The sequence below is a fragment of the Ahaetulla prasina genome, chromosome 7 (assembly GCF_028640845.1).
Source record: "Ahaetulla prasina isolate Xishuangbanna chromosome 7, ASM2864084v1, whole genome shotgun sequence".
Taxonomy (NCBI): Eukaryota; Metazoa; Chordata; class Lepidosauria; order Squamata; family Colubridae; genus Ahaetulla; species Ahaetulla prasina.
Genome location: NC_080545.1, coordinates 64,688,577 through 64,713,790, shown reverse-complemented (window position 1 = coordinate 64,713,790; position 25,214 = coordinate 64,688,577). Strand labels below are relative to the sequence as shown.

The 25,214-nt window shown below is 35.8% G+C and overlaps 1 protein-coding gene across 1 annotated transcript in view; it reads left to right on the top strand.

Moving 5' to 3' along the window:
- Positions 1-21,507, top strand: part of GUCY2C (guanylate cyclase 2C) — a 96,369-nt gene extending 74,862 nt beyond the window's left edge. The window contains exons 20-27 of the mRNA XM_058191663.1: positions 263-354; positions 3,528-3,686; positions 4,816-5,008; positions 5,310-5,484; positions 14,142-14,240; positions 14,878-14,972; positions 18,630-18,706; positions 20,745-21,507. Of these exons, the coding sequence (XP_058047646.1) occupies positions 263-354; positions 3,528-3,686; positions 4,816-5,008; positions 5,310-5,484; positions 14,142-14,240; positions 14,878-14,972; positions 18,630-18,706; positions 20,745-20,919 (1,065 nt within the window). The 3' untranslated portion in view covers positions 20,920-21,507. The remainder of the gene's footprint in view (positions 1-262; positions 355-3,527; positions 3,687-4,815; positions 5,009-5,309; positions 5,485-14,141; positions 14,241-14,877; positions 14,973-18,629; positions 18,707-20,744) is intronic.
- Positions 21,508-25,214: the final 3,707 nt, after the last annotated feature.

The following is a 25,214-nucleotide window of genomic DNA, read 5'->3' as shown; positions in this document are numbered from 1 at the left end:
AATGCATTGTCTTAAGATCCAGGAGGAAAGGCAGGCCTATGTTAAAATAAATTAACTGCTTAACTAGTCATTCAGTTTTGCAAAGACAAAGAGTTGGAACCTTAGGTAGTGGTTAATATTTGACACAATACTTGTGTGTCAAAGAAGTGGAAATTGGGTGGGAAATGTGCAAACCTTATCTGAAGGAAAAATGCTATTTTGATATCTTGTCATAGAACCCGAAATAGATTAACTAACCTTAGTTTGGATTATGCATTGCCAGATATATTTTCTAGTGAAAAGCTGCTGGGAAGAAGATCCAGAAAAGAGGCCAGATTTTAAAAAAATTGAAACTACTCTAGGTAGGATATTTAGGTAAGAAACAAATATACATTAAAGCAAGGTTTTATATAGTAATATGGCAAAATGTACAGGACATGGGCAAAAGTAAATGATAATGTATTGTCTGATTTTAAAAAATGTCCATGTATGAAAAGAACATATAGACGTGAATAAAGGGAAGAGAAATCAAGTAAAATAGCATGATTATTTACTGTAAAGGTTAGTAATGCAAAAATCCTGTTGGATCATATAGGTTGTTCTAGCCAGGCTCTTCTCTTCTCTCTGTCTCTGTCTCTTTTACTCTCTCTCTCTCTCTCTCTACAGGTAGCCCACAACCTGCGAGCACAATTTTTTTTTATTTTATTTTGTCACAACAGTATATACAATCATCAACATACATAAAAATAACCCATCATGAGAGAAAAAGTATATATAAGTAAAGGTATAAGTAAAGTATGCATATAATACTATAACGAAGAGAACAATAGGACAGGAACGGTAGGCACTTTTGTGCTCTTATGCATGCCCCTTATAGTCCTCTTATGAATGGGGTGAGGTCAATAGTAGACAGTTTTTGGTTGAAGATTTTGGGGTTTTGAGTAGAGACTATAGAGGCAGGTAGTGAGTTCCAAGCATTAACAACTCTGTTACAAAAGTCATATTTTCTGCAATCAAGTTTGAAGCAGTTGACATTAAGCTTGAATCTATTTTTTGTTCTTGTAATATTGCGATTGAAGCTGAAGTAGTCTTTTACAGGAAGGATATTACAATAGATGATTCTATGTGTTAAACACAGATCATGTCGGAGTCAGCAGAGTTCTAAGTTTTCTAAACCCAGGATTTCAAGCCTGGTGGTATAAGGTATTTTGCTGATTTCGGAGGAGCAAAGAACTCTTCTAGTAAAATATTTTTGGACGCGTTCGATAGTATTAATGTCAGAGATGTGGTATGGGTTCCAGACAGATGAGCTGTATTCAAGAATAGGTATGGCAAATGTTTTGTATGCTCTGGTTAGTAGTATAGAGTTTTTGGAAAAGAAGCTACGTAAAATTAAGTTTACAACTCTTAGAGCTTTTTGTGCTATGTAGTTGCAGTGGGCTTTGGCATTTAGGTCATTTGATATAAAAACTCCAAGGTCACTGACAGGGAGGGGGTCGTCAGTAAGGTAATGTTCATCAAGCTTGTACTTGATATTTGGGTTCTTTTTACCAATATGTAAGACTGAGCATTTGCTGGTTGATATTTGAAGTTGCCAAGTTTTAGACCAATCGGAAACAAAGTCGAGGTCATTTTGAAGGGTAGAAGTATTGTTAGTAGTATTGAATAGTTTGACGTCGTCAGCAAAGAGAACACAATAACTAGAGATAAGGTCACAGAGATCATTTATATATAGTATGAAGAGCGTTGGTCCAAGAACACTACCTTGCAGAACGCCACTTTTGACAGGAACAGGATTTGATAGAGCATTGCCAATTTTGACTATTTGTTGTCTTTTTGATAGGAAGGAATTTATCCAATTGTGGAGAGGTCCTGAAATGCCGTAGGATTTTAGTTTTAAGAGAAGTTTGTCATGTACTACTGAGTCAAAAGCTTTGCAGAAGTCTATGTAGATTGCATCTATTTTTTTTCCTTGATCAAGGTTGGTAGTCCATATGTTTTTGCAGTGGAGAAGTTGTAGGTTACAAGACAATTTTTTTTCTGAAACCAAATTGTTTATTAGTAGGTTATTAGTTTCGAGGTGGAGTGTAATGGATTGGTTTATGATAGATTCCATTACTTTACATGAGAGGCAACATAGAGAGATAGGTCTGTAATTTTCAACTAGGCTGGGGTCTCCTTTTTTGAAGATAGGGATGACTGTGGCAAAAGACCAGAGTTTTGGAAGGGAACTAGTCGTGAAAGCTTTATTAAAGATTATGCTTAGGGGTTCTGCTATATTTATTGAAAGTTTTTTTAAGAAGTATGCACATAGCCCGTCAGGACCAATTGATAATGATGGTTTCAGGTTGCGAAGAGCTTTTTCAACATTATCTTCTGTGAAGTCTATAAGAGTTAAGTCGTTGTTATCATTTTTGGTACGATTAAGGAATGTCGGATGTGAGCCATCGCTGTTTACAAAGACTGAGCCGAAGAATGTGTTGAAGAGGTTTGCTTTGACTGTTTCGTCCGTACATTCTTTGCCGTTAGGTTCTTTTTGTGGTGGGATGGATCTTGTTTCTTTAAGTTTATTGTTCACAAAATTATAGAAAGCACGATTGGAATTTGTGCGTAGAAGGTCTTCTTCTTGCTTGGTGTGGTAAATGTTACATTCAGTTTTAATTTGGTTGCAAATATTTCTGTAGCGGTTTTTGAAGTTTGCTACATAACCCTTTTTGTTTCTTCTCCAGAGGGATTTTTTTTTGGATTGAAGCTTTTTTATTGATATGGGTAATTCGTTTCTTTTTTTGATTTTAGTGGTGATTTGTGGAACGTATAGTTTGATGATTTTATTGATTTCAAGAAGAAATACTTTATAGTGGTCTTCTGCAGTGATACAGGTTGAGAATAGATTTTGCCAGTCAAGAAATGAGAGATCATTGTTTATAAGGTCATAGTTAGCTTTTTTAAAATTGTAGTTTGGAGCACTATTGTTATGACGATTTATAATTTGATTATAAATCAAATTATAAATTTGATTATAAATTATAAATTATAAATTGGGACTGAAATTTCAGTAGTAAATAATGTTGGTCACAAATCAAGGCACCAGTCAGCTTATTGTGATCTCTCCCAGTGGTCTCATGTAAATATTAAAGAGGGAGAAAAGAGAGAAAACTTAAATCCTGCAGTGCCTCACATAGCAGGGGTTAGGGCAGGCCCTCTTCTTCCCCAATCATTACTGACTAGAATCAACCCTGAATATATACTTCCCTGACTATTCTCTCATTCATGTGTTCTCTTTCTCTCTCTCCTTAAAATATTTAGTGTAGCATTTTAAACCCTTAAATGCTAATATACTTACTTCTTTTTCTTTTAAGATTCATCTACAACTTTTAAAACCATTTCTAGCATGTCATTTTTATCTATTTATAACTATTATTCAGAGGGAAAGAATTGGTGGATGTTCCTTTTGATTGTGTAACATTTATAGATTAGATTAATTTCCACCAAGTTCTATTTGCTGTTTTTCTTGAAAAATATCATTTTTGTTCTTACAATATTCCTAGCAACTACCACAACCAAAACAATGAGAGTTATATGGACACATTGATCCGACGTCTGCAGTTGTATTCTCAAAACCTGGAGCACTTAGTAGAAGAGAGAACTAAGCTGTACAAAGCAGAACGAGATAGAGCTGACAAACTAAATTTCATGCTTCTCCCACGGTGAGTGTCTTCCACCAGGGAATAGTACCTGCAGTATCAGCAGAATTCTACTGATTGAAGAATTGTAAAAAGATTTATATGTTTCTTGTCCAAATACTTAAGGATAAGCTCTTAAAATCTATGTTAATATATTTGTCTTTTCAAAAACTTGTACAATATTGAACAGCATGAGGGATTTATCTTGTTATGTCTGGATAGCATGCAAAAATTTCTTCTGTTCCATTCAAATTCTATTCCTCTTCAAGAGATATGCAAATACCATTTTCAGAGAAAGACCATTTTTCTATAAATAGATAGAATGAAGTTTATACTTTTCAAGTAACTTTGTTGAAAAAGGACATATAGTCTTGATTTTTGGGGGGCAGATTTTAGAAAGGCCACAGGTATTGTACCTAGTGCTGCTTTGGAATACTGTATCCTGTTTGCCATGCACAGTGTTCATTTGTGGAGATAGAATGTCTGGTCTATGGAAGGATGGTTTTTAAATGTTATTATATTTATGCCATTTCAGACTCTACATAATTAGACCAGTATACTTACTTTATAAATTATAGTTTGTCACATAGTCATCCAGATATTCAGACTGGATTTGGCATTTTTGTCTACCTATCAAGTAATTTCCAAGGACCTCAGATAGACAGATCTAGATGTTTCACGCTGTTATAAATATTGTCACAGGATATAAGCTGTTCCGAGTAAAACCGCCTTTTGCAATTGACTGATGGTGAATTTGTCACTGCTGATAGTGTTCAAGTGGTGCTCCAGTTGTTTTGGGATTGCACCCTATTACTATTGCTTTCTTCTTATTATCTACACAATAGTGTGATATTACATTAAAGGAATTTCACAACAGTGAAGTGTTAGGATGACTTTATTTAATTAAATATTGATTGCATAAGGAATATGATTACCTATTCTATAAATGCTTTAATACTTTAATTAAGTAATTATTAATTAGCTGTGAAATAATTATTAACTAATCATGTCTCAACAAATTATTTATTTATTTATTAATCACATTTTTATAGCTGTCATCTCTTTCAAGGCGATTCAACAAGAGATAAAAGCTATGACTATCATATCACAATTAATTTTTTTAAAGCACACTTTGAAATTTTTCCCCTCACAGGCCTGTGGTAAAATCTTTGAAGGAGACTGGACTTGTAGAGCCAGAATTGTTTGAAGAGGTCACCATCTACTTCAGTGACATTGTGGGCTTCACAACCATATGTAAATACAGCACACCTATGGAAGTGGTAGACATGTTGAATGACATCTACAAGAACTTTGACCACATTCTTGATCATCATGATGTTTACAAGGTGATCTGATTTGAGAACAAAATATAAAAGGTTACCTTAAGATGAAATAAAAGTAGTGGGGGGCAGCAATGCACTAAAGAAGGCAAGAGTTACACACACACAACACACACACACACACACACACACACACACACACACACGTATGTGGAGCAAAATCAGAATTGAAGAGATCTAAATCACAGAATCCAATTATGGGAGGGCTGTATTATACTGAGTGGACCTACAGCTCTAATCATTATTTTGCTAATTGAACGTTTCCCTAAGAAGATATATCTTGTGACTTTTTGTCATGTATCAACAGGTGGAGACCATTGGAGATGCATATATGGTAGTAAGTGGTTTACCAAACAGAAATGGTAACTGCCACGCAGTGGATATTTCCATGATGGCCCTGGATATACTGAGTTTCATGGGGTCTTTTGAATTACAACATCTTCCTGGCCTTCCTGTATGGATTCGAATAGGAATTCATTCTGGTACGAGGATTCTATCAAACGTTTGATCAAAACAAACAAATCAACCAATGATGTTTAATATCATGTTTAAGTTTTCCTAAAGTAATAATAGAAATGGTATTATATATTTCTTAGGATTTCAAATATTACATTTAAGAAAGTTATTAGTGGTGACCAATTGTTCAAAAAATATATAGTGAATATTATAAAGATAATATCAAGCATAAATTGTTTCCTAATATTATTGATCAATTGTAATTTGTATTTTACATGGCTCAGTGGCTAAGATGCTGAGTTTGTCGATCGAAAGGTCGGCAGTTCAGCGGTTCGAATCCCTAGTGCTGCGTAATGGGGTGAGCTCCCGTTACTTGTCCCAGCTTCTGCCAACCCAGCAGTTCAAAAGCACGTAAAAAATGCAAGTAGAAAAATAGGAATCACCTTTGGTGGGAAGGTAACAGCGTTCCATGCGCCTTTGGCATTGAGTCATGCCGGCCACATGACCATGGAGACATCTTCGGGCAGCACTGGCTCTTCGGCTTTGAAATGGAGATGAGCACCACCCCCTAGAGTCAAGAACGACTAGCACATATGTGCGAGGGGAACCTTTACCTTTACCTTTACCTTTTAATTTGTATTTCTATACACTTGTATACACTTGTATACAAAATACACTTGTATACAAAATTCAGAATTTTGTATACACTTGTATACAAAATTCAGAATTTCTGTACTGTTCATAAAAACTGCCCTTTTCAGGAACCCTGAAGAAAGCATTAATTAGTTATGTTCTAATTAAGCCACCGCAGACAGTCCTCTCTAAATTCCTTAAAAAGAAAAAATGGGAGCAAGAGAGTAGTATCTAAAGCAGGGGTCCCCAACCCCCGATCCATTGGACTACCACTGGTCTATGCATGCCAGAAACCAGACTGTGTAAACAAGTGAAGCCCCATCCACAGGATGCAGGTAGCATGCAAAACCATGCACCCTCCGGTCCATGGAAAAACCTTTCTCCATGGAACTGGTCCCTGGCACCCAAAAAGTTGGGGACCACTGGTCTAAAGCAAGTTTTATTGCTATCTTGACTTTCTCATCAAGAACAATAAAGATTGAGTAGAACTGTCAAGAACATCTGGTTTAGATTAGTTTCCACATGTTCTATACCATCAGCTAATAACAACTCTGATTGTAATTGTGGATTCATATACAAAACAACTCCATTGAAATAAACTCTATGTCAGGCCTGGAAACCATATTAGACTCTTCTGTATTTCTGGAACCTTGACACTCTATATCTGTCTAAACCAAATATTTTATCTTTTTACGTGATAAGTTTTCTTATAAGCAGAATGTATCTAGTTTTATTTTTTTTTTCAAATAATCAAACAATGTTCTTTTTTGAGGAGTATTTGCTCCATTTATATTCTGTGTTAAACATTCATATTTATGTCAAGAATGTCAAGAAAAGTCACTACCTGTAGTGCCTAAGATGGGAGCCTCTTCCTCAGTATTCTGTAGTTGTTTAGTCCTTTTTATGACCACTATTTTCATTTCTTCCTTTTCCACTTTAAATTATTCTAGAAATTCTCTTGGTTTTTGTACTGAATTCAATATAAATTTCTGTTGTTTAAAAGTAAGGATCCACTTGGTACAGTGGTGGGATTCAAATAATTTAACAACCGGTTCTCTGCCCTAATGACCCGCTGGGTAGGTGTGGTTGGGTGGGTATGTGACTGGATAGGCATGGCCAACTCGACATCATTCATGTCGAGGGGCATTTTGCCTTGCATGGCCTCTCATGACCGTGGGGATGCGGCAACAGTCATAAGTATGAAAAATAGTCATAAGTCACTTTTTTCAATGCCATTGTAACTTTGAATGGTCACTAAATGAACTGTTGTAAGTCAAGGATTACCTGTACAAAAATACAAACAGCTTATTTGCTTGCAAAAAGCTGCCCTAAATACCAATCATTATATTAGAAATGGGGGAATACACACTGAAAATCAATGACAGTCACAGCAATCATGGAAATCTAAACCATTCTGTCTGAATACCTTCCTTTTGATTAGCAATACCTGCAAATCAGAGTTACAAATCAGGCAGGGTGTCAGAGCACCTTGAGGAATTAAAATAGTTAAAATGCAATGATAACTATCAACACCAATTCTTGCTCATAAAGTGAAACCCTTTAGCAAAGAGGTCATTTAAGCTCTCCAGAAAGTGGATGGGTACATTTGGGCTATAGAATGCCAAGCTAAAGAGACAAATTAACAAATTACATAGGGGACCCAGGTTCAAGTCTCTGCCCTCCCAAGCTTGTCAGGATCACAATAAAATTAGTACATGCCACAAATATCTAAAAAAACTTCAAGTCTGGTGCCATGTGACTAAGCCTTATAGTCATGAGAGAAAATTAAAATAAATTGAAGGATCCACACCCCTACCTCCTTTTTTTTTTTTTTTAATCTTACTATCAGTGAGTATGATGTCTTGGTCGCTCCGAAGCAATGAAAGAGACTCCTGTCCCAAAGGTCCTTTTTCAAGAGGCAACTGGACTTTCTGGAAACTAAGAAAACCCAGTTGACTCTTGAAAAAAGCAGCTTTGGACAACTATGACCTGGCTGACTGAAGAATCCGCATAGACAAGAGACTCCTCTGCTCAGTGAACTGACAAAGCACAGTTTCCCACCCAGGAGAAGCAATCCTTAGATCCGTTTGCACCACTTAAAGATACCAGCTGGTCTCGTTCACCTCACAAGATATCCTAAGGAAATCATCCAGATTTAAGGAAAGATCACATGCACCCAGAAAGGCAGTAAAAAATCAGACAGAGTACCAAGCTTGTATACTGACTCTTGGAAGTACACCCCAAAAGGACAGTGCCAGGAACCACTAAAGTAGTGTAAAAAACTTTAAAAAAACAGTCAAGCCCCTAATAAAAGTACCAGCAAAGGGAAAAAATTCCAGAGAAGTGGCTCCGGCTAGTCTGGGTGTACTGCCAAGAACCTTTAACTGCTGTTACAATGTAATAAGGCTTAACCCAGAGGCAGTTTCTAAAAACACTTAAGCAGGGCAATAAAGTTAAGGATTAGGCTAGAAACTCTCCTTACTGCCTTCCTGACAGGATTAGCCCTGTAAAGTGGGAAAAACAAAAGGCTGTTAGAAGGAGATTTCTTCCAACAGCTGGTTCACCAAAATGCTCAGAAAGTTAACAAATGGTTCTCCTGAACCAGTGCAAACCACCTGAATCCCACCACTGACTTTATCCCAAATGGTATCTGTTTTCTGTCTGAACTTTTCAGGAAAAAAACTCTTTTCTCTTGCTCATTATCTTGATCAAAATTTATTTAAGTATAGTTGCATCTACATTGTTAATCTTCAGTCTGATCTTGGAATGTTGCCCCAAAACCTGGTCTCTGGTCTTCTTCATGAAAAAGTACACAAGAATATCCCTTAATATACAGTATTTCTTAATTTTGCAAATCATATATTAATCCTATATACTTTGCTCTGCCTGTGTACTATTTGCATCTCATTAAAAAAATGTTAAAGTTTAAATAACCTTTTTTGTAGTATCTTCACCAGGATTTTCTGGAACTCATCTGAATCACTTTTTCATTTGGATTACAAATTTTAAAAATGGTTACTACTGCAAAAGCAGCAAAATGTTGTGAGGGAAGAAAAGGATTCTTAAAACAACCAATAAAAAACACTATTATTTTGGGAATATTACAAAAAGGTTTCAAAAGTTGGGGAAAAAGTATCTGAATCTGTCAAATCTGTTTAAACTAGCTGCATCTGAAGAGAGAATGGAAGAAAGGTTTGTAAAGATGAAAGAAGGAATGAAAGAAGAAGAAGAAAAAACAAATTGAAGAACTTGAGGAGAACCAAAACAAATTACTGATAAAGTAAAATGAAATAACAGAGAGATGAAAAAGGATTTAGACAATTTGACATAATTGGAATTGAGAAGAAAAGAATTCTGCTTGAGATTCAGAAATAAGGCAATTTTAGATTTGGAAGAGCACCTCGCTTTTTTCCCCTCCCATTATTATTTGAAAAGTCCTGTCACTCAGCATATTATTAATAAGGTGGATAGTCTTTTGACATGGAATGTTCAGTTGTAGTTTGTGTAACAAGCCTTCCTTCCAGACTGTGTTGTAGGCTGTGGACTGCAAAGGAGTGCTTGAACTAAGTGCATCAAAGGCTGCAAATAAATTACTGAACTGATACATTTTTTATTATTTCAATAGAAAAATATTAAACAAATATTGATATTTAGCTCTTATGCTATTCCCATTTGAGAGAAGCAACTATGCAAAGTCTAGAAGAGGAGTAAGAATCAGTAATGAAAAGAAATTAACAGCAGGAAATATGAGAAAAGAAAAGGAAACTAAAATATAGTTTATATCACTACTTAGCAGCATTTATTGTATCTTTCCATATTTTTCAGTGTTGCAAACCATCCTTTTTTCGCCATGTCAATTCAACAATTCATGTGTGGTCTTTAATTCATGTCCTGTCTTTTGCTCTGCATACTTCTTACCCCTCTGTTTTTCAGAATTTAATCAGTTCCATCTAGCAGTAAAATTTTCCACCTTCTGCTAAGTCTCAGCCCATCCACTCTTCCTTCAGATATTTGTTTTATGGTGTTTGACCAATGTGTCTTAGATTTTAGTGCAATATTTTTCAGACTGATATACCTCATTATATAATCTCGTGCACAGTCACTGCAAATCACTTATATTCTCAACCATCAGCATGATATCATCCGTGAACAAAGCCACATCCACATTTGTGTATGCAACATAAATCTAATATGTCTAATATTTTATATCTAATATAAAATAAATCTTTTATTTATTTATTTATTTTTGTCAAAACAATATACATAAGCATCACACAAAATGGTTATATAGTATATAAATATATATATGAGGAAATATGAGGAAGTATAAGCATACATGTATAAGAATAAAAAAACAATAGGACAGGAACGGTAGGCACGTTTGTGCTCTTATGCATGCCCCTTATAGTCCTTTTAGGAATAGGGTGAGATCAATAGTAGAAAGTTTTTGGTTAAAGCTTTTGGGATTATGAGAAGAGACCACAGAGTCAGGTAATGTGTTCCAAGCACTGATAACTCTGTTAAAGAAGTCATATTTTCTGCAACCTAGATTGAAGCGGTTAACATTAAGTTTAAATCTATTGGTTGCTCTTGTATTATTGTAATTGAAGCTGAAGTAGTCTTTAACAGGAAGGACATTACAATAGATGATTCTATGAGTTAAACTTAGGTCTTGTCGAAGGCGACGAAGTTCCAAGTTTTCTAAACCTAGGATTTCAAGTCTGGTGGGATAAGGTATTTTGTTGTTTTCAGAGGAGTGGAGAACTCTTCTTGTAAAATATTTCTGGACATGTTCAATTGTATTGATGTCAGAAATGTGTGGGTTCCAGACAGGCGAGCTGTATTCAAGGATTGGCCTAGCAAATGTTTTATATGCTCTGATTAGTAGTGTAGTGTTTTTGGAAAAGAAGCTACCCAAAATTAAATTTACAACTCTTAGAGCTTTTTTTGCTATGTTGTTGCAGTGGGCTTTGGCACTTAGATTATTTGATATGAAAACTCCAAGGTCTTTAACAGGTTGGGGGTCATCTGTAAGGTAATGTCCATCAAACATGTACTTAGTGTTTGGGTTCTTTTTTACAATATGTAAGACTGAGCATTTGCTGGTTGAGATTTGGAGTTGCCAAGTTTTAGACCAAGCGGTTAGAAGATCAAGGTCTTTTTGAATGGTAGATGTATTGTCGGTGGTGTTAAATAGTTTGACATTGTCAGCAAAGAGAACACAATTACTTGAAATATGGTCACAAAGATCATTTATGTATAGTATGAAGAGTGTTGGTCCAAGAACGCTACCTTGAGGAACGCCACTCTTGACAGGAACAGGATTTGATAGAGCATTGCCAATTTTAACCACTTGTTGTCTGTTAGACAGAAAAGCAGATATCCAATTGTGAAGGGGTCCTGAAATGCCATAGGATTTTAGTTTTAGGAGGAGTTTATCATGTACTACTGAGTCAAAAGCTTTGCAGAAGTCTATGTAGATTTGTAGTCCATATGTTTTTACAGTGGAGACCATATGTATGGGCCAGTGTAGTCCATATGTTTTTACAAGTTACATGATAATTTTTTTCTGAAACCAAATTGTTTATTAGAGAGTAGGTTGTGTATTTCTAAGTGGAAGGTAATGGATTGGTTGATGATTTTTTCCATGACTTTGCAGGTGACGCAGCATAGAGGGATTGGTCTGTAATTTTCAACTATTTTATTTATTTATTTATTTTATTTTATTAAATTTTTATACCGCCCTTCTCCCGAAGGACTCAGGGCAGTGTACAGCCAAAATAAGATACAGAATATATACAATTAAAAGAATTTAAAATAAAACTATTACTAAACGGCTGATAATTAAAAAGATTTAAAAATTTAAAATATTAATAAAACCCCAATTTAAAATCAACTATTGATGCCAGTCCTGCTTGAATGAATAAATATGTTTTTAGCTCACGACGAAAGGTCCGAAGATCAGGCACTTGACGTAAGCCAGGGGGGAGTTCATTCCAGAGCATTGGTGCTCCCACAGAGAAGGCCCTACTCCTGGGGGCCGCCAGCCGACATTGTTTGGCAGACGGCACCCTGAGAAGGCCCTCTCTGTGAGAGCGTACGGGTCGGTGGGAGGCATAAGGTAACAGCAGGCGGTCTCGTAAGTACCCGGGTCCTAAGCCATGGAGCGCTTTAAAGGTGGTAACCAGGATCTTGAAGCGCACCCGAAAGACTACAGGAAGCCAGTGCAGACTACGGAGCAGTGGTGTTACATGGGAGCCACGAGTGGCTCCCATTACCACTCGCGCAGCTGCATTCTGGACTAACTGCAGCCTCCGGGTGCACCTCAAGGGCAGCCCCATGTAGAGAGCATTGCAATAATCCAGCCGAGACGTAACCAGAACGTGAGTGACTGTGCACAAGGCATCCCGGTCAAGGAAGGGACGCAACTCTTTACCAAGAGAACTTGGTAAAAGGCCCTCCTGGAGGCGGCCGCCAGATGTTCATCAAAGGACAGCCGACCATCCAGGAGGACGCCCAAGTTGCGAACCACCTCCTTTGGGGCCACTAACTCGCCCCCAACAGTCAGCTGCGGGTGCAGCTGACTGTACCGGGGTGCCGGCATCCACAGCCACTCCGTCTTGGAGGGATTGAGCTTGAGTCTGTTTCTCCCCATCCAGACCCGTATGGCTGGGGCCTCCTTTTTTGAAGATTGGGATGACTGTGGCTAGTGACCAAAGTTTGGGAAGGGAACTGGTCGTGAAAGCTTTATCAAAGATTATGCTTAGGGGTTCTGCTATATTAGTGAAAAGTTTTTTTTAAGAAGTATGCACATAGTCCATCAGGTCCAATAGACAGAGATGATTTCAAGTTATGAAGAGCTTTTCCAATATTATCTTCTGTGAAATCTATATGTGTTCAGTCGTCATACTCATTGCTGGTACGATTTGGGAATGTCGGATATGTGTCATCACTATTAACAAAAACTGAGCCAAAGAATGTGTTAAAGAGGTTTGCTTTAACTGTTTTGTCATTGCATTCTTTGCCATTAGAATCTTTTAGTGGTGGGATGAATCTTGAGTCTTTAAGTTTACTGTTCACAAAATTATAAAAGGCACAATTGGAATTTGTGCGCAGAAGGTCCTCTTCCTGCTTGGTGTGGTAATGTGTGCATTCAGTTTTTATTTGGTTGCATATATTTCTCTAGCGGTTATATATATATATAAAACCGCTACGAAATATATATATATCAATGTAGTATATCAATATAAACATTTAGTCATTTACCCATACATGTATTAAACAATCAAGGGACATCACATATCTTTGTTTTACATAGAATACATTTTCACAGTCAAACAATTCCTAATAATCTACTAAAAACATTAAACAAACAAATAAGCAAACAAACAACGGAATAAGATGTTTGTCAAATTTTGCTCAATGCCAGGATATTTCAATCAGCATTCTGCTGAATATCTTCCCAAGCACATTTATCAAACCACCTGAGATTTTCATTCACTCTAGTTGCCTTTTCCTTTATATGAGGGAACAGTGACAACATTCTTCCAATTATAAGACAGAGATGCAATGATCACACATCTTAAAAATATTGCATAGTCGTTCCATCTTATATGTATCTTTTAACATGTTTCCAATTGCACCATTTATATATGCAGGGAGAGAAAGTATTCTTTACCAGTGCTCTCAGTTCATAAACATAATTGATCAAATCAATCCTGCTACATTCATTCCTTTGCCATATCTTTTCATAAACACACATTAGGAAAAATAACTAGTAATTTATGGTATCTTAATAACTTGATTGTGGCATAATTTTTGGTTGACTATAGTTCATTCTACTCATATGATTGGTAATTGATTATGGCATAACTTTTTATACTCTTAACTCACGAGAAACTATTAACTATGGGTGTAAACATCCATGAATAAGCATACAGCTATGAGTTACAAATATTGATACACATGATTAAGGGATTGTAAACAGTGAGATTAATTAGACAATGTGGACTTATCTTTTCAGACAATTTCTATTTTGTCTTGTGTTCAGGTCCATGCGCAGCTGGTGTGGTTGGAATTAAAATGCCTCGTTACTGCTTGTTTGGAGACACAGTGAACACAGCTTCAAGAATGGAGTCTACAGGTTTACGTAAGAATAGAGTTTCAGAGTTTCTAACTATACAATATTTTATACAATCAAATTCAGAATTCCATATATAAAAAGAAACATTTTATCAAAATATGATAGACTTATTAGAATCTGGGGCCAATCACTCTCTCATAGATAAGTGTGTAATTTTTCTGAATTTAGATTACAAGGCACTGCAACATATATAGCTTGTACATGGTTCCATCACATCCAGTTTCAATAATAGCCGTAATATTATACCTGCCCTCATGTACCAGGACTAAGATGTGGTTCATTTTGTTTTAGGCAGGTTTGTTGCAGGAACCATTTTAGTACATTTGGATTTTGTGGTTAATGTAAACTACCTTGAGTCTTGGATATGATTGGTTTATATATTGTTATATGACCAAACAAATAAATAAAATCAGCAAAGCTAATCCAAATTTATGTTAGTATGTTCAGCATTACATATACTTAATTACAAATGTTTCTTATAAAAACAATGGTGTTTTTCAGATAACTGGATTCTATTGTTTCCACCCATTAAAAAAATCAGGAATTATTAAATATCAACTGTATAACTTTGGCACAATAGTAATAATAAATAATAATAAAACTATCTTACAAATATTGTGTATTTTTATATGCTTACTTTTAGCTTTGCGGATTCATGTAAGTGGTTCCACTATTGATATTCTGAAGAGGACAGACTGTCAGTTCCAGTATGAAGAACGGGGAGAAACATATTTGAAGGTAATCTATACCCATATATTCATAATTTTAAAAATCTGTTTACAGTGAACATTTATTTAAGAGCTACGTAGCTTTTTAAAAAAATATAACTTATAGCTCGGTTGTGTCCAGACTACTTAAAGGTAGGCTTCACTTAACATCCACTCATTCAGTGACCATTTGAAATTACAACAGTATGGAATGAGGGAGGTACTTATGGCGGATCCTTATAACTATACCTATTGCAGAGTCCCTGTGGTTACTTGATTGTGATTTGGGGTAATCAATGATCAGATCACAAGTAGAACATCACATGATCACTTTTGTGACCTTCACTGCCATCTTTTGACAAGCAAAATCAATGGGGAGGCTGGCAGCAGGTCACAAATGATAATCATGTGACTGTGGGATGCTGTAATAACAGGATTCATCTAACTATAGCAACTAATACTGCTGGAACATTCATCGTAAGTTGGCAAGTTGCTTTACAACTGCAATAACTCAGTGTGGTGCCTTACAACCATGTCCTTTACTGGCGTAGTTGCTGGTCCCAGTTACTCTTGATAAGTGAGGATTATTTGTAATAAATTTTATTGTATGAACTTGGATTGGGAAATACATTCCTGGTTTGCAGCAGTGTGATCATTTTTTGAATTTTGGGGGGGGAGGGGGTTGTCCATGGAATAAGGAATTTGTGATAAAGAATGTCTGCGGAGATTCTCAGTCATCCAGGTCATAGTTGCTTCAAAAGTGCTTTTTCAAAAGGCAACTGGACTGTTTTTCCCCCTGAGGAAGAAGACATTTCGCTTCTCATCCAAGAAGTTTCATCATTCTGACAGGATGGTGGGGGCAATGGAAGGCTTAGTTCTGACAGGATGGGAGGGGGTTGGAAGCATCATATTTCTTTTGCAGTCATCTGGTCATAATACTTTCCCTGAGAACTCCTAAGGCCACTTGGAGGATTTAACTGTGCCCTCAGACTTACCTGTATCGGAATGCAAATCTTCTTCGAACTGCTGCAAGGGCTGCATTGTAGGCGGAAGATAGATGGTGTCTTATCACTCCCCTCTGTTGAGAGAGGGCTGCTCAGTGTTAACATAATGGTCCAGCTTTGGTTTTAAAAATGGGTAAAAGAAGCCATTTATGTTAACATTGAGCAGCTTCACACACACATCCCCAATTTGCACAGATAAATCCTGCAAGTGGCTTCAAGAGCTCTTAGGGAGAGTGCTAATAACCAGATGACTGCCAAAGAAATATGATCCTTCGAACCTCCCTGCCCCCACCACCATCCTGCCAGAACCGATTAAGCTTCTTGGATGAGAAGCAAAATGTCTTCTTCCTCCTCAGGGAAAAAATAGTCCCGTTTCACTTTATAGTGAAGAATTTTGGAATTGCTTACTTTATAAAATAGCATCTTGTCCAAGGCCTTTTCTTTCTTCTCCTTCTTTTAATTGTCATGCTAGCAAATCCTGAGGTTGAATTAATCACAACATAATGTGTTATTTTATGTATTTATACATTCAGTGGGTTTAAATGGTTTGCTTTTTTTAAAAAAAATCATGCAATATAGTAACCACAATAATTGGACTTCCAGTTGATGTCACTGTGCTATCGGATGTAAAAACCAGGGCTCCATGAACTCCCACTGAATCCCTTTGTTGGAGGGCCCCATAAGGGGCTAAAGACACCCTTTAGTGGTGATGAAGAGTGGAGGGGTTCCCTGCAGATCATGGAGAGTGGTGGCTGTCCTGCTTAATCCAGCTAATTCCCTCTCATCCAACAAAGAAGAGGAGAGGCAGCCATTATGGCTGCTGTGAAGCTGGGGCAGCCAAAGAAACAAAGACTATGCTGGAATGGTGTGGATGAACAGTGACTGTTCATCCACACCAGTCAACAGTGAGGTGACTTTTTTTTAACCTGAAACCTACCCTAAAGAAAATAAACTCTGGAAAAGGGACTCTTTGAAGAGTTTGTTTAAGTGGTGAACAATTACAGAGAAGAAAATCATAGACCTGAAAGAAAAGAAAAGAATATTAAAAAGAGAGCGCAAAACCTTTAAAAACACAGAAAAATTGGATCTCTAATTTTTATTGGCAATAAGGTATTTTAAAATGTTGGAATTACTTGTCAGAATTTTTATTATTTGTTTGAATAAATAGAAACTGAACTTGTTAGAATCTATGCAATGTTGAAGTTAAACGGAAGGCGCCATCTACTGGTGAATGGAATACATTATATTCCTACAACCCTAAGAAAAATACTGATAAAACAGAGGAGAAAGTGGAAATAACACTTATTTATTTATTTATTTATTTATTTTTCAAATTTTTATATCGCCCATCTCCGAAGACTCGGGGCGGTGTACTTGGAGGACTGCTGTGCTATTTATTGCTTTATACTTATCTATTCCATGACTACTGGAGCTCTAACATTGAAAATAAGGAAGACATCTAAGTAAAGTGACTTTTAAATATCAGGAGTTATGATTGAACTTATAATGGGGACTTAAGGAGACATTTGGAAATTTTCCTGGATTACCTAAAAAGAGCTAAATTGACTAACTGTGGGACCATATTACTTTATTTCTGGAGAAGCAACTTCAGGACTGAGTAAATGGTTTCCAGATCGACTTTCTGAGGGCAAAACTAGTAGAGACTCTGGGCAGTGATAGAACATTGACAGACTACTGATCGATATTTGGACTTATCAAAAAAGAAGGCAAGATGTTTCAGCAGGGGGAAATAAGTGGGTTGCAAAAAGAATTGATGGTGATGTTTCAAAGCATTCATGATACTATGACAAGGAATCACAGGGAGATAATGGACTTAATGAACAACAAAAATGGGAAGTTAGAAAATGCTCCACAAGGGATCACGAATAATGATAAAAAAGCCCAGGAAATAGAGGAGACAATGGAGAGACCAGGGGAAAAGACAGAACTAAATAAGCAAACAAAACAAGAAGATAAGAGGGAAAAGGTAATAAAAATGTATGAAGCAATTCAGGGAAAATGCATGCTAAAAGATCAAAAATGATACTAGATAAACAGAAAGATATCTTTGAAAAGAAAATGGAGAGTTGGGCTGATCCTCTGGAGGTTTGGCAACAAAAGATAGTAGAGATGGAAGAAATATTTAAATTAAATAGGAAAGATGTAGCTAGAGAAGACCCAAGGGAGGAATTTGGGAGGCAAGTCAAAAAACGAATAAGAATTGAAATATTAAAACGGGCAAGAGATGACAGATAGAGGAAATGTTTTGTAACACAAGATTGGCTTTACCAGGAGCTAGACTAGAGGCAGACACCAGAAATAGAGGGAATATTATTATGCACATTTTTATATAACATATTAAAAGAAATAGCTAGACATAAAGATTAGAGGTTGAAAGATGGTGATACCATGATATTGTTATTGTTATTAGAATGGGGGACTAAAATGTTGAACAATTAAATAATGAAGGCTTATATTTTAATACAAATATGTAAAATAATATTATTACAATTACATAAGTATGATTTAAATAACATAATATTAATACTATCATTACTACTTGTATTCAAATGAATGATACCCAGATGTCTCACTATTCATGTATTGATATTGATATATATTCAAAATAATAATAATTATAATTATAATAGTTAATTAATTATAATCTTATCATTTCATATCAGGGCAAAGGAACTGAGATTACTTATTGGCTGACAGGTGTGAAGGATCAGCAATATAATCTTCCATCGCCTCCTTCTGCGTAAGAGGTTTTTTTGTATTTTTTAAAAGCTGTGATATTAACCAGTATTCAAATCAGGATGGATTTTTGTGTAGTTGATTGATAGTTCTTGTTTTCCTTTTGATAGAGAGAAAAAAATCTTTTGCAGTATATATTCTTCCTATTTGTTATTTTCTGAGGGTGGGGTGCTTTTGGAGGTCAGGTTTATGCATTCCAAAACTAACTTCACCCCCTGTAAGATATAGAGACACATAAAAAAGTACATTCTCACCACAAGTGAGTTTGGTTCTTGGTGTGTATATGTGTAGATATCTGTTGTATTCAGGAGAGTGGCTTGCCACTGTTTTCTGTTATTGTTTGGTTTTATTTCCCAATTTCTTCACCATTTCTATAGTCCTGGGATATTCTGATGGTCTGTCACCCAGGTGCCATCCAGGTCTCAAACTGCTATTATTAAGATCAACTAGGTGTTGCCACTGCTGTATGAGCTCCCTCTATTCTCAACTTTTAAACAGCATTTATAGGAATAGAAGCAGGGGTGAAATGCTCCCGGTTTGCACCAGCTCTCCCGATTAGGTAGCGATGGCAGCTGCTGGTTCGGAGGACCGGTAGCAAAAATCCCTGGGCCCGCCCCCCCTGCCTCTGCTGAGCCGCACCATCAGCAGAGGTGGTTTTTTTTACTTTTAAAAGTTTTTCTTCAGCCGAAAACATACCTTTAAAAAAAACAAAACCCTCTGATGATCGCGGGGCTGAGCAGAGATCATCAGAACACTTTAAAAGTTTTTTTAAAAAAAACCTCTTCAGCTGAAGGGGGGAAAAAGGAAAAAGGGGGGGTGCTTTAAAAGGCTCCTCTGGCCATCCCAGCTGAGTTCCTCATCATCAGAACCTTAAAAAATATGTTTTCTACATGTTAAAACTATAATCTTAAGAGGTTCTGGGCTGCTATGAGGGAACTTCAGCTGAGATCGTCAGAGGAGTTGACTTTAAAACTTTTTTTCCTCTGGCGATCCCAGAGGAGTTTCCTGATCCTAGCAGGCTTTTAAACTCACTTTTTAACAGCCCCAACTTACAAGAGCCCCCACCCATGCCCACCCAATGCCCCCTCCTCACTTACCTATAATTACTGCTCTTTCGGGCTGGCAACGCTATGCTTTCTTCAGCTACTGAAGAAAAAAAAAAGTGTTGCTTTGACTTCCTGCTTTGCTGACTTAGGAACTCTGGGATTTGAAGTCCACAATAAAATAAAATAAAATAAAATAAAATAAAATAAAATAATAAAATAAAATAAAATAAAATAAAATAAAATAAAATAAAATAAAATAAAATAAAATAAAATAAAATAAATAAAATAATAAAATAATAAAATAATAAAATAAAATAAAATAAAATAAAATAAAAAAATAAAATAAAAAAATAAAAAAAATAAAATAATAAAATAAAATAATAAAATAAAATAAAAATTAAATTAAATTAAATTAAATTAAAATAAAATAAAATAAAATAATAAAATAAAATAAAATAAATAAAATAATAAAATAAAATAAAATAATAAAATAAAATAAAATAAAATAAAATATTTGTGCAGCTTTCTGAAATTTGGTGTGTTCCTGTAGTGTTTCACTCTAACTACACAAACACACAAAATCTCACAAAGCTGTATGTGGCATTTTGTGTGTGTGTGAGTCAGTTGTGTTGTGTTGTGTTGTGTGTGTGTAAAATGTGAAAGTGTGAGGTTCCTGCTTGTTGCAGGGGCCATTTTGGGTGAAGTGCAGCTGCTTTTACACTGTGTGTGAGTCAGTTGTGTTGTGTTTTGTTGTGTGTGTGTAAAGTGTGAAAGTTGGTTTTTGGTACCTCTTGTTGTTTTGTATAGTTAGTTAATTATTTTTATTATTTATTGTTATTGGCCACGCCCACCCAGTCATCTGACCACCAAGCCACGCCCACCAAATAAGCCACGCCCACAGAACTGGTAGGGAAAATTTTTAGATTTCACCCCTGAATAGAAGTATTGATGGATAGAAATGTATAGATAATTGAAAATATTTACTGCTATTTCCAGGGAGAATCAGCAGCGTTTGCAGGCAGACTTTGCTGAGATGATAAAGGACTCGTTGCAAAAAAGACCAACGGGAGATTGCCAGATGCAGCAGATTTCGTGCATGACTAGCTACTGCAAAGATACCCTGGAATATCTGCAATTGGCAACTACAGAACACCCTGCCACTTATCTGTAAAACTAGATAGGAACAAGTTAGGAATAAAATGATTTTGGGTTCCTACCATCGCCACCCATTTGCAAGATTGAGGAGAGCAAGACTGGTTAAAAACAGAATGTTGCTCATTCCTTTAAGTATCATTAATCAATAAGAGTCTGGTGGCATCTTTTCAAAATAGCAAGCATTATTAAAAGACATACAAGTTTTCATCACTAGTTTATTTTTTAATAGAATGTGTTAGTTTGCAACAATGCTTGGCTACCATAGACTAACATGGCTCTCTGTTAATATCTTCTGTACTTGCATATTATACAAGTAATTAATAAACTAAGAAAAGATTCCCTTTGCTGCATTTCCAACATGCAAATAATTTAATGCAAGCTGCTTCTGCTGACTTATTAGAGCCTTTACTACTACACTGCTTTTTGGATATGCAGGGAACAAAGGAAGAGACTGTCAACTACCAGTAATATCTTTTGGACTCAGTACAGTGTTTATGGTTATATAAGAAGAATTTTATCTGCCATTTAAAATCTGTTAAGGCATTGATTTTTCCATGATTTATTTGTTCTATGTTTGGGAGTGTAACCAATCCATTTGAAAATACAATAAAACTCTTTTATACAAGAGTATCTTGTAGCACTTGTTTTTACCATGCCACAGATGAAATTTGAATATGTATCTCCATAACCACACCCACTTAATTGAGATATATTCACAGGCAGGCAGTTATGTGGATGTTGGCATTTTGTTGTTGTCCTATATAGTTTTTTTTTCATACATGACTTTATTTTGTATTTTATAACATTAAGATTACTTATAACTTATGTACAATTGAGAGTACTTGTTTGGAGGACTAGCGGAGGATCATTTGTGTGGCAAAAAGCCAGGATTCAAAATGCTGCAAAGAAAGAAAAAGCTGCCCTTTTTGGGGTCTCCACTAGCAACACAGCTGGCGATCTGGGTATCACTCTGTTATGCTATGATTTTATTTTCATAGCAATGTTACAACTGTTTTCATTTTTAAAAATTCAAATTCATGTTTTATGCATGTTTTGTTCATTTTATTTCTTTTTAGGAAGCATATCTTGCTGTTTTGAGGCTGGGAAGTTAGCAACAAAAACTTTTAAAAAGCTGCTTCATAAACTGCCATTTATTTTTCTGTTACATCAAATAATTAGATTATCCTATGTCAAATAGATAATATATGTAAAATAGATAAAATAAAATGGCTGCTACCATCCCACCAAATTTTGCCATAGTCTTCAAAATGGGATAATTGTACATCCCACCAAATTTTGCCATAGTCTTCAAAATGTATGACATCAGTGTTAATTGAAGCCAAATACTGTATACATACCAGAATATGGGCATACTTTCCTTATTACTTATCTTAATTATATGGTGCCACTATAAAATATATTTTACTTTATATTTTTGCTCATGTTACCAAACAATATAGCAGGGAAAAAATAAACTTTAGAATCTGAAGAATAGTTTAAATATAAAGGAAAGAGCACATAAAGAAAAAAATGAGAGAAAATTATTATTATTTATCAATACATAAATAGGGTTTGTTTCCCAAATACATCGCAGCCCAGAGTTCTGTTAATTATTCACCTTACTTAATTTTGATTCAAATCCATATAGGATGAAGGCTGGGTAATCACACACTGTAGGGTTGACAGTCACTTTTTTTTCATGGGATTAGGTTCAATATGTCATGTCCTATAGGAGTCCTGAACTTCTGACTCCAACATCAGGTAGGGAGGTGGTATGCACGTCATATCCGGGTAGGGTCATGACCTGGTAGAGTCTGCATTCGAGGGGGACTTGTTTATTTTGATGATGTCACTGATAAAACAAACAGATAAACCATAGTTAAAGTTAGTTATTACTGATTTACTTAGCAGGGGAAAAATAAAAGTCACCCTTAGTTTGTTGGTGTACAATGAAATTTGTAGCTTCCCGCCCTTGGCAGTTTCTTGTAGTTTCTTTGTTCATGACTAAGATCACATAGGAGACTGTTAAATAGGCAAACATTTAAGGTAACCTTTAGATCATAAGAAAGTAACTTGACTTTGCCTTTCAAAAAAAATATATGATAGAACTACTTGACTTCTTCGGATCAGCCTCAACTAATGATGGAAAATTTACAGAATGATTCTTTTTATATAACTCATGATAACAAAACTCTTGAGAAAATGCCACCTATGTATTATTCAGTTATTTAAAACTGAGTAATTCAGATACTCCAACCAATAGGTTTATATAGAGAACTGCAGACATTATTTTGGAGAAGATATGCAAAGTATGTTAGCAAAACATTGATTTGACATGGGGAAAACAATAGCCTGAGAAATAAATTTAATTTTAGTCTTGACTCTTTTCAATGGAAGAGAGCTGGAAGAGAATAAGCTATTCCACTTTCAAAATTGGTGACAGCCATTCAAAGTAGGCCTCATCAGAAATCAGACTCCACAATTAATACAGGAGCTCCATTTGCATTAGCTATTAGTACAAGTAGTCCTTGACTTACAACAGTTAATTTAGTGACTGTTCAAAGTTACAATGGCACTGAAAAAAGGGACTTATGACCATTTTTCATAGTTACAGCTGTTGCAGCATCCCTATGGTCACGTGATCAAAATTTGGATAGTTGGCAACTGGTTCATATTTATGATAGTTGACACCTTCTGACAAGCAAAAGTCAATGGGGAAGCCAAATTCATTTAACAACCATATTATTAACTTAACTTCTGTGATTCACTTAACAACTATGGTGGGAAAGGTTGTAACATGGGGCAAAATTCACAATCGTTTCGCTTAACAACAAATATTTTGGGTTCAATTGCGGTTGTAAATTGAGGAGTACTTGTATATTTTCTCCAAAATAATCTCTGCAGTTCTCTACAGTTATCACCATTTAATGGCATAAATATTATATGGTGGCTTAGTTTTTTGAATGGAATTATAACCATGCATCCATTTCTTTTATCATTTTTTGTTGTTGTTAGTTGCGAAGTCGTATCCGACCCATCGCGACCCCATGGACAATGTTACTCCAGGCCTTCCTGTCCTCTACCATCCCCCGGAGACCATTTAAGCCGACTGCTTCAGTGACTCCATCCAGTCACCTCATTCTCTGTCTTTTACCATTACCAAAATGTAATTTTGTAGAAATACAAAAAGAGAATTCTTGTTAAGATTCAATTTAAAAATCCTACACTTTTAGAACTGGAAGGGCTTTAAAATAACTAAAATTGTAAAAATAAAAAGGGAGCTCAATCTCAGCCTTATCACTTTAGGAAGCTGGCCTACAATGGTTGTTTTGAAAAACATCAGATCTGACCAAGAAAAATATGATAAAATTGTAATAGGAAGATCTATCATAATTATAGGAATTTTGCTTAGGAAAGTGATTGATCTACTAAATGCTTTCAAGCCAAGCTTTTGCTTTTATCAAACAAGCAATTTAACTATAGGGTTTTTTTACTCATTTTTTATCACACCTGGAAAATGCTTTTCCTTTTCACACTTTGTTGTACTTTTCTGTTATGTTTCTGTAATCTGTCTTTAATAATGAAAGGCACATCATCAGTAACTGGTTTAAATATACTTGAGATAAACGTATGTCCACCATTCAACAAAAACAGATTTTAAAAAATTGCAAAAAGCTTTACTTAGAACAGCTTATATACTGCGACAATTCCTTTAACATCATAAAACATTTACATCTGTCTATCCCAGGTCCTAGAAAAGGATTCGATAGGTGGATAAAAATGCCAGATCCAGCTGAATACCTGCCTGACTGTGCAAGGAACATATCCTAATTAAAAATAATAAATTAAAAAGAAAACAAAAATTAAAGAGCTCAAAGAACAGATTTGATGGTCCACTACGTCTTTTTCTGCTGTGTTTTCTATGTTTTACGTATTTCCATGTTTTGTGTTCTCAAACGTATCCATGAAGAGAAATTTAGGGGAGGGGAAAGCACCAATTGGCTAGCATAAACCTCTGTATCCCTAAAGTTATAACTGTGTTAGGCCCAGACTCCAGTCAAAAGTGCACACCTCAGTATCAGATTACAATACTCGTTGAGTTCAACTGTTGAGGTGTGTGGAAGGATGCTATCCCGTGCCCAAAAATCTCCCGCTGAAATACCAAGCAGCCCTGACGCTCCTTCCCTTCCAAACCCTACAGACAGGGTCGGCCAGGTGTTGAGATTTGCTTAAAAGTCATTCTGGGTTAATGACTTCGCCTTAAGAGTCTGGGGACATTAAAAGTAGGTCAAGACGTCTTACTATCCTTTG